The 14,784-nt window shown below is 51.7% G+C and overlaps 1 protein-coding gene across 1 annotated transcript; it reads left to right on the top strand.

Moving 5' to 3' along the window:
- Positions 1 to 563: 563 nt before the first annotated feature.
- Positions 564 to 13,178, top strand: CATSPER4 (cation channel sperm associated 4). Its single transcript, XM_055261718.1, has 10 exons — positions 564 to 802; positions 1,241 to 1,384; positions 3,741 to 3,842; positions 7,616 to 7,713; positions 7,887 to 8,007; positions 8,228 to 8,361; positions 9,831 to 10,005; positions 10,773 to 10,984; positions 11,297 to 11,462; positions 12,704 to 13,178. The coding sequence occupies exons 1-10, from the start codon at positions 590 to 592 to the stop codon at positions 12,755 to 12,757; spliced, it is 1,419 nt and encodes a 472-aa protein (XP_055117693.1). The 5' UTR covers positions 564 to 589; the 3' UTR covers positions 12,758 to 13,178.
- The last annotated feature ends 1,606 nt before the right edge of the window (positions 13,179 to 14,784 follow it).

Genomic DNA, 14,784 nt, shown 5'->3' with positions numbered 1-14,784 from the left:
CTGCCAGGATGGTGGGGGATGACCCATGGCTAATGAGGGATCCGACTTGTCCACCTCTCCCCAGCTCTTTGAACGCTAATGGTGATCTCCTACACCATTCCCGGGGGGCACACAATGAGAAACTTCCACTTTGTAGATGGGGAAGTGCACTTTGCATGGAAAGGTGGTGGGGACAGTCCTAGGGACTGGGCTGGTAGGACAGGGCAGCTGGTGGGGAGGGGTGCAGGTTGAGGTCTGCCCTGGGAACGCCCTGGGGAAAACACTTCACTCCTCATTCCAACCTTACCTCCACCTCCTGGATCCAAGGCAGGGACATGTCCCTGTGACGCCATCCAGGCTGCATGGGAGATCTGACCTGCTCCCATCAGCCTCTGACTTCCAACTCCAGCCCAACATCCCCGCTGCATCCCCAGACTTCCTCTGCGGGATGTGGAGGAGGGCCAATGGGAGGAGCTTCTCTCCGGGTTGGAATTCCTCAGTAGAATGCAGAAGGCTGGAGGTCACAGAAGCCTCTGTGATATCACCACGAGGGGGAGTGAGACCACTTGGAGTGAAGATTCTTTGAGGAGAAGGAAGAGACTGAGCAACCATGAGGGATAATGAAAAGGCCTGGTGGCAGCAGTGGACCTCCCATACAGGCCTCGTGGGGTGGGGCGGGACTCAGGAGGACCGTATGGGGTTTGGAGGGGCAGTAGCTGCACTGAGGGACCGCCCCTCTCCCCTGCACAGTACCATTCACGAGTCCTACGGCCGGCCAGAGGAGCAGGTGCTCATCAACCGCCAGGAAATCATGAACAAAGCGGTAAGGATAGCTCTCGCCCCACAGCGGCCCCTCCTGCAGCTCTGCTCATGGGCAGCAGGCCCTCATGGAAACTCTGCCCCCTCTACCCTCTAAATGCCCCCAGAAGACCCTCCCTAGCACTGATCCCTGAGTGTCTGCCCATAATATGTTAGTAACCCTCTGGCAGTGCCCTCCATAGGAACCCTTATATAACGATCATCTTCACTATCAGAGAGCCCAAAGAGATTCTCCGGCAATGACTTCCACAAAATCCCCCAATAGTAACCAGCTTTCAGTGGCCATTTAGTGATCTCCACACTGACATCTCCAGTCCATGATCCACTCGCAGATCCACTCTCTAGAGTGGGCCCCAGGGACTCCAATTCTCTAAGAGCAAACCTCCAGGCAGAGGCTTCCTATGATGACACCTGCCTGAAGGAAGGTCCTGCCCTCTCCCAGGATGCCTGGGACATGCAGGAGTTCATCACTCGCATGTACATCAAGCAGCTGCTCCGACACCCCGCCTTCCAACTGCTGCTGGCCCTGCTGCTGGTGATGAACGCCATCACCATCGCTCTCCGTACCAACTCCTACCTGGACCAGGTGAGATGCCGGCATGACCTCTGCCCCACTAACCCTAATGGGGGGCCTGGGGCAAGAACTCTCCCAGCCTCAGGCTCCTCATCTGTCTATGATGGTTGGATTGGATGCTCTTCAAGGGTCTGTCAGCTCTGACCTTCTAGGAATCTGGAGATCAAGGAAGACTTCACAGTGGAGAGGGCTCTGCAGCCTGGCTTTGAGGAACGCATTGGATTTGTATAGGAGGGACAGAAGAATGGTGTCAGGAAAGGGAGGCAAATGGGTGCCTTGTGGAGAAGGGGTATCCAATTCTAACCAGCAGTCACTAAGGGAGAATCACCCAGTGCCAGGCACTGACTATGCAGACTGCCAGGGTCCCAGGGATAATAAGCACAACTGGGTCCTGTTTTAGACACACAGAAACTGTCATTACAAGTGCCCAAGTAGCACCCAGAGTACATGGAGGCTCAACGAAGGCACTCGAACCTAATCTGGGGGGTCAGAGCTGGCTTCCTGGAGAAAGTGACACTGGAGCTGAGAGTAAAGAATTCGGATGTGATCTCAGTTACTACAACAAAGAAACAGAAAAAAAGAGCACGTAGGAGTTGGCCAGGCAAAGAGAGGTGCGGGAGACTGTTTTGGGGAAAAGAAACAGCATGTAAGAGACTTATCTGTGTCCAACTTGAAGTTTAGTGTGACTTATCCTTGATGTTTTCATTTCTTTTTTTTTTTTTAGAGACAAGATCTCACTCTGTCACCCAGGCTGGTGTGCAGTGGCGCCATCTTGGCTCAATGCAGCCTTGAACTCCTGGACTCAAGTGATCCTCCTGCCTCAGCCTCCCAAGTAGCTAGGACTACAGGCATGAGCTACCATGCCTGGCTAATTAAAAAAAAAAATTTGAGCCAGGCACAGTGGTTCACGCCTGTAATCCCAACACTTTGGCAGGCCAAAGTGGGTGGATCACCTGAGGTCAGGAGTTCAAGACCAGCCTGGCCAACATGGTGAAACCCCGTCTCTATTAAAAATACAAAAATTAGCTGGGCATGGTGGTGGGTGCCTATAATCCCAGCTACTTGAGAGGCTGACGCAGGATAATCGCTTGAAGCAAGGAGGCGGAGGTTGCAGTGAGCCGAGTTTGCGCCACTGCACGCCAGCCTGGGCGACAGAGTGAGACTCTGTCTCAAAAAAAAATTGTTTTTGTAGAGACAGGGTCTCACTCTGTCGCCCAGGCTGGTCTGGAACTCCTGGGCTCAAGCAATCCTCCAGCCTTGGCCTCCCAAAGTGCTGAGATTATAGGTGTGAGCCACCACGCTGGGCTGAGGACTATTTAGAATGCTTTTTTGAATAATGGTGTGGATGTCCTGTTGTCTCCATTGGCCATATGTGACAGTGGGCCCCGAGGCACTAGTCTGTTGCACTTTGGGGTAAAGTGCACTTTTGGGGTGGACACTTTGGGAGGCCAAGACAGCCAGATCACTTGAGGTCAAGGGTTCGAGACCAGCCTGACCAACGTGGTGAAACCCCATTTCTACAAAAATACAAAATTAGCCAGGCATGGTGGCGCATGCATATAATCCCAGCTGTTTGGGAGGCTGACATAGGAGAATCGCTTGAACCCAGGAGGTGAAGTTTGCAGTGAGCTGAGATGTCACAAAAAAAAAAAAATAAAGAAAGAAAGGGAGGAGACATGGTGACTTGGGTGACTGCTAGGTGGAGTCGTGCACTACGGGGGCTGTTAGTGGGGTCGCAGCCATAAGGAACCTGAAGGAGGAGCTTCGAGGTTGAGAGAAAGTGAATTGGGCTCTGGACAGACCCCAGTCACCCATCTACCAATTCATCCATCCAGGGTGCATGTCCTGGACCCATGAGTGGCAGGATACCCCGGAGTTTGGTCAGGCCTAACTTGGAATATTTGGAGAGCTGGAATAGCAGGAGAGGTTAGGACAGATGGAGCTTGGTGTTCACCCTCAGGGGCCAGGCGTTTTCCTCCCAATCCTGGAGGCTGTTCTGCCTCTCCTACCTCCCTCTCCAAAAGATCCCTATTCTAGAAGTTAGGGACAAAAGTCTGTAGTCAGACAACCATCTTAATCAACTAGCTGTGCACACACAGGCACCACTCTGATTCCACTTCTATAAGACGGGAATAAAACCTACTTTGCAGGACAGCAATGATGGTAACATGAAGTGATGTGTGATAGCCCCAGCACAGTGCCTGGCACACACATGCAAAGTGTGTTTTAAAGGAAGTGACAAGGTTACTGAGGACCAAGAGCAGCAGTGATACGGGACTTCCCTCCCCTACATACATCCTCTCCCTGCCAGCTTGCCCAGGCCCTGCTCCACTGACTCTCTGCCCCTCTTTTTCCTTCTTCCATGTAGAAACACTATGAGTTGTTCTCTACCATAGATGACATTGTGCTGACCATCCTTATCTGTGAGGTTCTCCTCGGCTGGCTCAACGACTTCTGGATTTTCTGGAAGGTGAGATCCTGAGCCCTTTGCCCCTACTCCCCCCTGGAGACTGCACACCACCGAGTCCGCCCCTGTACTCCCGGCCCTACAAACTGAGGGTGTGAGTATGTATGTGTGTGTTGACAGAGTGTGTTAGTTCTGAGATGTGTATGATGTGGCAGAAAGTAACTGGTACTAGAAGTGCAGCCTACCTGGGCTCCAATTCCAATCCCTGCTCCAGCCTTCCCCTGCTCTGTAGTCTTGAACAAACCTGACTTCCTTATCTGAGAAATAGGGCTGACAGCATCGACCTTAATTTACAGAGGTCAGCAGGGATCAGCGCACTTTTTCTGTAATGGGCCAGATAATAAAGATTTTAAGCTTCATGGCTGTACAGCCTCTGTTACAATGACTCACCTCTGCCATGGCAGCACAAAAGCAACCATGGACTGCACATAAATGAAGTGGGCATGGCTGTGTTTGTGGACACCCAAATTGGAATTTCATGTAATTTTCACATGTTACAAAATCTGATTTTCCCTATTCACTTGCTTTACTCCTACTTACAGACTCGTTCAGATGTCTTCTCTTCCAGGAAGTCTTCCTGTCTCTCCCAGGCTAGGTTAGGCGCTGCTTTGTGTCTCCATGATGCTATGCACTTATTTTTTTTTGCATGGAGTTAAAATTTGCTGTTTATCCATCTCCCTCAAAATAGTCTGTAAGCCCAACAGGGCAGACATCCTATATTCTCAGGAACTGGATCTGGGTATGGCACACAACAGGAGCTACATACTGCATGGATATACGGATGGATCTGCAGACAGGCAGACTTGTATCTCCTTGTGTATGTGAAGGTGCAGACTCAGTATGAGAGGCCAGGAGGACTTGTGCTTACCAGGCCGCCAATACATTGAAGAACTTTTTTTTTTCATTAAATATAGTTTTCTTGCTGGCTGCAGTGGCTCATGCCTGTAATCCCAACACTTTGGGAGGCCGAGGTAAGAGGATCACTTGAGGCTAGGAGTTTGAGACAGACTGGCAACATGGTGAAACCTCGTCTCTACTAAAAATGCAAAAACTAGCTGGCATGGTGGCGCATGCCTGTAATCTCAGCTACTTAGAGGCCGAGGCAGGAGAACCACTTGAACCCGGGAGGCGGAGTTTACAGTGAGCTGAGATTGCGCCACTGCACTCCAGCCTGGGCGACAGAGCGAGATTCTGTTTCAAAAAAAAAAGTTTTCTTTTTGAATATTTAATGCAGATACATGCTGGTCAAAACTATGTTGAAAGGTACACACAGAATTCTTGCTTCTCTTTTGTCCCCTCATCCCCCTTCTCCCACCACCATCCTTTCTAGGTAATGTGTTTATATTTATAGTTTCTTTTTTATTGTCTTTGTCCATTTAGTGTTGCTATAAGGGAATACCCGAGGTTGAATAACTTATAAAGTAAGGAGTTGTATTTGGCTCCCAGTTCTGCAGGCTGTGTGAGAATCATGGTGCCAACATCTGCTTCTGGTGAGGGCTTCAGGCTGCTTCCACTCACGGCAGAAGGTGAAGCATGTGCGGATCACATGACGAGAGAGGAAGCAAGAGAGAGAGTGAGAGGGGAGATGCCAGGCTCTTTTTTCTTTTTCTTTTTTTTTTTTCGAGACGGAGTCTCACTCTGTTGCCCAGGCTGGAGTGCAGTGGCGTGATCTCGGCTCACTGCAAGCTCTGCCTCCCCGGGTTCACGCCATTCTTCTGCCTCAGCCTCCCGAGTAGCTGGGACTACAGGCGCCCGCCACCACGCCCAGCTAATTTTTTGTATTTTTAGTAGAGACGGGGCTTCACCGTGTTAGCCAGGATGGTCTCGATCTCCTGACCTCGTGATCCGCCCTCCTTGGCCTCCCAAAGTGCTGGGATTACAGGCATGAGCCACCGCGCCCAGCCTATGCCAGGCTCTTCTTAATAAGCAGCTCTTGAGGGAACTCACTCATTACCTTCAGGGTCACTTCCCATTAGGTCCCACCTCTAACACTGAACATCACATTTCAACATGAGATTTGGAGGGGATAAACATTCAAACTATTCAAATTATAGCATCCGCCCAGTGTTTATTTTTACAATGATCAGCAAAAATGCATATACCCTCAATCTTCCCTTTCCCAACAGTAACATAGTATAAATATTATTCTGCACTTACTTTTGTCACTGAATGGATCCTGACAATCTTTCTATATCAGTACATGGAGATCTTTCTCATTTTTCTTTCTTTTCCTTTTTTTTTTTTTTCTGTAGAGATGAGGTCTTGCTCTGTTTTCCAGGCTGGTCTCAAACTCTTGGCCTCAAGCAATCCTCTCCCGCCAACCTCTCAAAGCACCAGGATTACCGGCAAGGGTCACCATACCTGGCCTCATTTTTCTTTGTATAGCTACATAGTATTCCATTGATTTAATGGAATTTAACGTGCCATAGTTTATCCAATTAGTCTCTTCTGATTATTTGACACGTTGGTTTTCTTTTCCTTTTTTTTTTTTTTTTTTTTTTTGAGACAGGGTCTCACCCCTGTTGCTCAGGCTGGAGTGCAATGACACCCATTTCGGCTCACTGCAGCCTCAACCTCCTGGGTTCAAGTGATCCTCCCACCTCAGCCCTCCAAGTAGCTGGGACTACAGGGGCACATGCCAACATCCCTGGCTAATTTTTATAGTTTTTTGTAGAGACAGGGTTTCACCATGTTGCCCAGGCTGGTCTGGAACTCCTGAGCTCAAGCAATCCTCCCGCCTCAGCCTCCCAAAGTGCTGGAATAACAGGCTTGCACCACTGCACCTGGCATGTTGGTTATTCTCAACCTTATACAAATGTCATTTTGTACTTCAACCAGAGTATCTGTGGATCAGATTTCTAGAAGTGTGACCCTGTTCAGATTTTTCATACCTGTGAGTTTCCTCCTCCTCCCCACCTCATTCCTGTGTAAGTGTCTTATTGGACAAAGGGCTTGCAAAATGTACCACTCTCCCTTCCTTTCTTTTCTTTCTTTCTTTTTTTTTTTTTTTTTTCCTGAGATTGAGTATCGCTCTGTCACCCAGGCTGGAGTGCAGTGGCGCGATCTTGACTCGCTGCAACCTCCGCCTCCCGGGTTTAAGCAACTCTCCTGCCTCAGCCCCCCAAGTATCTGGGACTACAGGCACGCGCCACCACGCCCAGATAATTTTTGTATTTTTAGTAGAGATGGAGTTTCACCATGTTGGCCAGGCTGGTCTCGAACTCCTGACATCGTGATCCACCTGCCTCAGACTCCCAAAGTACTGGGATTACAGGCGTGGGACACTGTGCCCAGCCTGCCTGTCTCCCTTTCTTGTGCTGTGAGAGCTATTTCACCTCAGAACTGGCTACTGAAGCAGTATTCCTTATGTTTTTACTAGTATCCATTTTCATTTTATTATTAATTGTAGTGTGTGACACACAAAGGCAGGAACAGCCAAGTGTTTTCAGATTACCTAACTGTAGGGCAAGGCTGTTTTGAGCATGCTTTAGCCAAGGTGGGCACTCAGCTTAGGGACCAGCCATGTATCTGTAAGGGTCTTTGCTGTGTGTCTCTGAGACTGCATTTGGCTATTGGCACATGTATGCAACAGAGAGTACACATGTGTTTTGTGGCATGTTTGGGGGGCGGCAGGGTAACAGCAGTGGATGGCAGCTGACTGGCCCTGCTCTGAGAGGGACATTGAGCCCTCATCCCTGGGATGTGGGGAGGGCAGTCCTAGGATGCCCCCATGGGCTGGGCCTGACAGACCCCACTGGGGCTGGCCCACTCCCCAGGACGGCTGGAACATCCTCAACTTCATTATCGTCTTTATCTTGCTCTTGCGGTTCTTCATTAATGAAATCAATATTCCCTCCATCAACTACACTCTCAGGTGAGCTGGGAGCTTTGGAGAAATGAGGGGGACCTATCTGGAACCCAGGAATGAGATGGGGGGATAACGACCAGCTGGAGATCAGCTTTGCCTCTCTGGGCAGCTGGTGGGGGTAATGAGGAGGGAGGGGGCTGGGAAGGGCCCAGGGGCACCCCTGAGAGGCTCTGCCACAGGGCGCTTCGTCTGGTGCATGTGTGCATGGCAGTGGAGCCCCTCGCCCGGATCATCCGCGTCATCCTGCAGTCGGTGCCTGACATGGCCAATATCACGGTCCTCATCCTCTTCTTCATGCTGGTCAGTGCCTGCCCCCGCCCCCAGCTGTTTCCCTTCCCTGAACAGGGCCCTTGGGTCATTGCGAATAGAGGGGTGTCTGGAGGAGCAGAGAGGCCTGTGGGCCTGAATCCCTGTGATTTCCTCGGCAGCGTTCATTTGCATGACATTTGCATGACATTTGCATGTCCTATTTCCGGGCCCTTTGGTGAAGTCAGGGTGGGCCTCTGTTCTCTCTTGACAGGTTTTTTCTGTGTTTGGGGTAACACTCTTTGGTGCATTCGTGCCCAAGCATTTCCAGAACATACAGGTTGCGCTGTACACCCTCTTCATCTGCATCACCCAGGACGGCTGGGTGGACATCTACAGTGACTTCCAGTGAGTGCCAGTGGGACTTCCAGCCTCATCCCACCTATGGGGCAGGGTAGCCAGTGGAGCTCCAGGCTGAGAGTGGGAGCTCCAGGGATTGGGATGAGGATGGCCCAGTGGAAGTGGGGGTTCCCAGGTCTTTAAACAGAGGAAAAGGAAATACCTGGACTTGTGGTACCTGAAGCCTTGTCACCCTTGAATCTCCATACATTCAGAGTCCCATTCCCATCCTGTAATGGGGACCTCTCGCATCATGCTAACCAGCTGGGTAGTTGGCCTTGGATAGGGCAGCAGGTCTCTAGTTATGCCTCAGGTTACAGAGCAACCTCCCAGCCCACCTTGGAGCCCAACAAACTGCCTGAACTCCTGGGAACTTCAGGTCTCATTTCATTCATTCTTAAACCCACTGCCCACATTCATTTTTGTGTTCTGTTCTTTACCTCTTTTCCATTAAGTCTAAGCCCTATTTCTTTCCAGTTTACTCCAGAAAGTGGGACCCCTTAACTGATTTCTTTTTATCTTCTACATGTGAGTATAGAAGCCCAGTAGATAAAGGGCTTCTACAGTCATTCTCCATTATGGCATAGGTAGTGGATAAAAATCAGGCTGGCCGGGGCCGGGCGCGGTGGCTCACGCCTGTAATCCCAGCACCTTGGGAGGCCAAGGTGGGCAGATCACGAGGTCAGGAGATCAAGACTATCCTGGCTAACACAGTGAAACTCCGTCTCTATTAAAAATACAAAAACAAAGCCAAGTGCGGTGGCTCACGCCTGTAATCCCAGCACTTTGGGAGGCTGAGGCAGGTGGATCACAAGGTCAGGAGTTCAAGATCAGCCTGGCCAAAAAGATGAAACCCCGTCTCTACTAAATATACAAAAATTAGCTGGGTGGTGGGGCGTCTATAATCCCAGCTACTCAGGAGGCGGAGGCAGGAGAATCGCTTGAACCTGGGAGGCGGAGGTTGCAGTGAACCCATATCGCGCCACTGCACTCCAGCCTGGGTGACAGAGTGAGACTCTGTCTCAAAAAAAAAAAAAAAAATCAGCTGGGTGTGGTGGCAAGCACCTGTAGTCCCTGCTACTTGGGAGGCTGAGGCGGGAGAACGACATGAACCCGGGAGGTGGAGCTTGCAGTGAGCTGAGATCATGCCACTTCACTCCAGCCTGGGCGACAGAGCGAGACTCCGTCTCAAAAAAAAAAAAAAAAAAAAGGAGTGTAGCTAATAGATTAAACTTCATAGTGTTGATGTGCACGTCCCCACCTTGCAGGGTTGGTTAGAGAATCAGCCCACTGGCAGCACAGCAGGTGCTTAGCAGAGAGCAGCTATTGAGACAGGTGTAGGGAATGGGATCTGCACAACAGCAGTGACACAGGCAGAAGTCCTGGTAGGCCTTGGGATGATTTTCCCATTTCATAGATAAGGAAACACAGGCTCGAAGGGCCAGGGAAATGATGGGGCCCCTGCCTGCCATCTGCAGGACAGAGAAGAGGGAATATGCAATGGAGATTGGGGGTGCCATCTACTTTACCATCTTCATCACCATCGGTGCCTTCATTGGCATCAACCTGTTCGTCATCGTGGTGACCACCAACCTGGAGCAAATGATGAAGGCAGGAGAGCAGGGACAACAGCAACGAATAACCTTTAGTGAGGTGCGTGGGATGGGGAGGGCAGAAGGGAGGAAAAGGAGTGTGTATGAGAGCGGACTTGAACATATGTGCATGTATGTGTGTGCTTGCATAATCAAGGGCCTGGAGAAAGCCAAGTTGGAGGCCTGGAGGGAGCAGCCCCCCATCTTGAGTGCCCACCCACCAACTGGGGCTTCTGAAGGGTGTGGATTTTCTAGATGTTAGATTTCTATGGCAACTCAAAACTGAGCAGCTGGGTGACCTTGGGGCATTTACCCACTCTACGCCTCAATTTTTTTCTTCTGTAAAATGGGAATAATAATAGTACTTAACCCATAGGGTTATTTTGTGAGGGTTAATGGGTAAATGAACAGTGCTTGGCGCATAGTAAGCACTCAATAAATGTTAGCTACCGTATTATTCATTCAGGGTAGTACTTCCATAAGGTTGGGGAAAGGAGTGGAGTACTTCTGAAAGAGTAGAGTGCTGGAGGCCTGGGCTTGAGGGTAGGCAGGGCTTTATAAATTTGCTGGGTAGGGTTTATCAGGGTTGAAATCTAGGGCAGGGCTAAATTTTGAAATGGGGTGAGAATTTTTAAAGAGGTGGGGGAAAGGCATGTGCATTTAAAGTTGGGTTCCCCCAGCAAGGCAGTGAGGCTAAGACTGGTGAGAGCTGAAATGAGGGCCTTAGAACCCTGGGATCCTAAGAGACTCATCCTGAAGCCAAGTAGGGGGTGCCGGGGGTGTGCCTGCCTGAGCTGTCCCGACCCCTCTCCATCCCCCGCTTCCCAGACAGGCGCAGAGGAAGAGGAGGAGAATGACCAGCTGCCACTGGTGCATTGTGTGGTCGCCCGCTCGAAGAAATCTGGTCTCCTCCAGGAACCCCTTGTGGGAGGCCCCCTGTCGAACCTCTCAGAAAACACGTGTGACAACTTTTGCTTGGTGCTTGAGGCAATACAGGAGAACCTGCGGCAGTACAAGGAGATCCGAGATGAACTCAACATGTAGGGAGGGTACTGGGGCTGCCCCCAAGTCATGTGAGTCAAGGGTGGGTGGAGCGTCAGAGTCTTCTGGCCTCACGCCCTCACCATTTTATAAGGCAGACCCTGGGTCCCAGAGAGGTCCCCCACCCTACTGGTGGAGGAACTGGAATCCAGACTCCAGGTTCCTCCCATCTCACACAAGGGCACAGCTCGGCCTGGGTCTCCGTCAGGGCTGCGTGGGAGAGCGAAGCGGGGGTGACGCCAGGGAAGAGGTGGGAGGGCTGCTTCCCTCCCCTGCAGCCTTCTGAAAGGCACTCACTGCTCCACCCCCAGGATTGTGGAGGAGGTGCGCGCAATCCGCTTCAACCAGGAGCAGGAGACAGAGGTGTTGAATAGGCGCTCGTCGACGAGCAGGTCGTTGGAGACTACGTCATCCAAGGACCTCCGCCAGATGTCTCAACAGCAAGACTTGCTCAGTGCGCTCATTAACATGGAAAAGGTGTGCCTTCCTTCTTCTACCCAATCGGTGCTCGCCCTGATACGCCGCTCAGCCCAGCCCAGCCGGGCCTCTGGACCATTTGTCAAAGTTTCTGTCTATTCCAAGATCTGGTCCCCCTCACCACCAGCCCCCTCCCTTTTTTTTCTTTTTTTTTTTTTTGAGATGGAGTCTCGCTCTGTCGCCCAGGCTGGAGTGCAGTGGCGCAATCTCGGCTCACTGCAAGCTCCGCCTCCTGGGTTCACGCCATTCTCCCGCCTCAGCCTCTCCGAGTAGCTGGGACTACAGGCGCCCGCCACCACGCCCGGCTAATTTTTTTGTATTTTTAGTAGAGACGGGGTTTCACGGTGGTCTCGATCTCCTGACCTCGTGATTCGCCCGCCTCGGCCTCCCAAAGTGCTGGGATTACAAGCGTGAGCCACCGCGCCCGGCCCCTCCCTTTTTTTTCTTTTTTCTTTTCTTTTTTTTTTTTGAGACGGAGTCTCACTCCATCGCCCAGGCTGGAGTGCAGTGGCATGATCTCAGCTCACTGCCACCTCTGCGGCCCGGGTTCAAGCGATTCTCCCGCCTCAGCCTCCCGAGTATCTGGGATTACAGGCGCCTGCCACCGCACCTGGCTAATTTTTGTAGTTTTAGTAGAGACGGGGTTTCACCATCTTGGCCAGGCTGGTCTTGAACTCCTGACCTCGTGATCCACCCTCTTTGGCCTCCCAAAGTGCTGGGATTACAGGCGTGAGCCACCGCACCTGGCTGTCTGCCTCTTAAACCTCCATCTGCCCCAGCTGTCACTGCCTATCTAGTTAGATTCTGCACTTTCCTTCTCGGAGAGGCTGCACCCTTCCAGCCAGTTTCATTTCTAGCGCCTTCAAACCTACTCTTTCTTAGTGTGTGTGGCATGAGCCAGCTCAGTGCCTGCCTAGTGGCAGACACTTAGGCTGTAAGTATAGTGTGGGCACAGGACCCAGGATCCTATCTAAGGTGCATAAAACCAGCTGCCTCCTGAACTCCTGGAGAGAAAAAGGCACACACCCATGTTACTTAGTTTTTCTGCCCCCCACACCATCAGCCTGGGATACAGCCCGGGCTCCCAAACTCAGAGGGGGTACTAGGTAGGCTCAAGTTAGACCTATGAGGCACTTCCCTGGGAGGCCTGGCTGGAAAAGCTGGTGAGACTGGAGGAGGTGAGTAAGGGAGCCTGCCATATCAGGGGAGGGGGATTAACAAGAAGACCTCTTGGTTTGCAGGTTCATGACTCTAGCTCACAAATACTCCTTAAAAAACACAAGAGCAGCCACTGAGAGGCCACGATGGGAGCCAAGGGGCCTGCACACATACACCCAGCCGCCGCGTCTTCATGTGTCCTTAGTGTGGCTTGGCAGAGCCTGGCCAGAGACCATCCTCTCCCTTACACCTGGGCAGAGGCCAGGGGCTGTGAAGGTGGCGCCACCTGCAGGGCTGGTGCCTGTGAGCCCCAGGTCCAGAGGAGCCAGGACAGAGAAGGATGCTGGATGATGAGAGTGGGAACCCTAGCAGCAAGGATGAGCACAGAAGGGGGTGCTGGCCAGCGCAGCCAGGATTTGACCTAAGGATGCGGATCCCTGGCCCCCTGCTCTTGCCCAGAGCTGGTGGGGGTCTCAGTGGGCCCCAGAACCAAGAAGAGAAAGGCAAGGCCAGTGGGGCCAGACATCTGTGTGTTGACAATAAAGTTTTGTGTTGGAATCAATGTCTCTGACTGGTGGATCTCCAACTCTTTGGGGCACTTGCCTGGGTCTAATAGGGAAGCCGGATCTTGCCCCTCAAAATCCCATTTGTCTGGTGGGAGAGTCACAGACTGCTCTGAAGAGCCTCCAGTCTAATGGGAGGGAGAATTGCACCTCTAAAAATTTCTGACTTAATGGTAGAGGTATAACCCTTGCCCTCAGGATCCTAAGCTTTGTGGAGGAAAGTCTGGTCCTCATGGGAGGGAGCCCCTGTCTGATGAAGGAGATGGCCCTACCTGCTCTCTCCCTGTCTGAAGATGGAGACTGGTCCTCACTCTGGGGAGCCCTTGTCTGATGGGATCACCAATGACCAAGTCACACAAGTACAGGCAGCTCCATCCTAGGGCAATGGAGAGTGACTGGTTAAAGTGTGGGTCCTGGCAGCTTCCTGGAGGAGAGGAGGATTTTGTGGGTCAGGTGAATGAAGTCTGGTGGGGAAATTAGGACCTGTGAAGCCTATTTGGGATCTTCATACTCAAGGCTACTGACAGCCTCAGCAGGTTCCTGAGCTATGCAATCTGGAGAGAGTCAGAAAATTGTGGCAGTTATGGGCAATAGAAAGAGCTGCCTTAGAGGACAGGAAACCTGGGTTCTGGTCCTTCAGTGAGTCGCTTGGCCTTGTTTTCCCCGTGTCTGCAATGGGGAGAGGGTGAGATTGATCTCCATCTCTAAAATCAAAAAATCCCCTCTTATCCCAGGAAGTGGAAGACCCATGGGATCAGCTATGCCCCTGGGATGCAGGTGTCAGGGGATAGCCTAGAAGGCCTGGACATCTGCCCTGCTGTTCAGCGAAGTCTGACAGTTAGGGGCCGTGGCGATATTCACCAGTTGGAATGGGAATCCCCAGAGGTCCACTGATTGCAGCTGATGGGAAACCCCACCCCCCGTCGTCCTCCCATCAGCACTGGTTCCAGCTCTGTAAAGCCCCCTGGGGTCTGTTGGGAAGGAGTCTGGCCCCTGGGGATAGATGGTGCACTCAGTAGGCAGATGAGAGGCAGCAACACAGCCAGCAGTGCCTTACTGTCTTGGAGCCGTTAATCTATTCCGCTGTTCGAGCCAGGACTTCTTCCCAGCACCCTCCAGGACCATCAGCAGCACAGAGAAGGGCACCCTTCTCTGCTGCTGTTGCTACTTACTGGAGATGGCGCCCTCAACCTGCCTGGTGAGTATCTACACACTCTTTCTACCCATCCTTCTCTGGGGGCTCTCTCAGCCCCTCTTCTTGTCGGCCAGAGAGGGAAGAAGGTGGCAGATCAGATGGTGTCTTCAGGAGGAGCTAACAGTCTGAGTATGGCTATCCTTCACCCCTAATTGTCTGAAAGGCTTGGAGCATCAGTGAGCTTACAGGCAGGAGCACAGCAGGGTGACCTCCATGGAGCTCCTGGCCTTGACCATCCGTCTCTTCCAGGATGCTATTTTGTCTACCTACTCCCTTCATCTTGTTCGTCATCTCATCTGTCTCTGCTTTTGTCTTTCCCATCTGGGCCAACCTAATAGCCTGGAGTTTCAGCAGGCTAGTTCCTTCCCAAACTGGCCTGGAACTGAGGGCCCAGGAAGTCATACTC

Source organism: Symphalangus syndactylus, chromosome 22 (assembly GCF_028878055.3).
Source record: "Symphalangus syndactylus isolate Jambi chromosome 22, NHGRI_mSymSyn1-v2.1_pri, whole genome shotgun sequence".
NCBI lineage: Eukaryota > Metazoa > Chordata > Mammalia > Primates > Hylobatidae > Symphalangus > Symphalangus syndactylus.
This window is presented reverse-complemented; position numbering and strand designations above follow the sequence as displayed.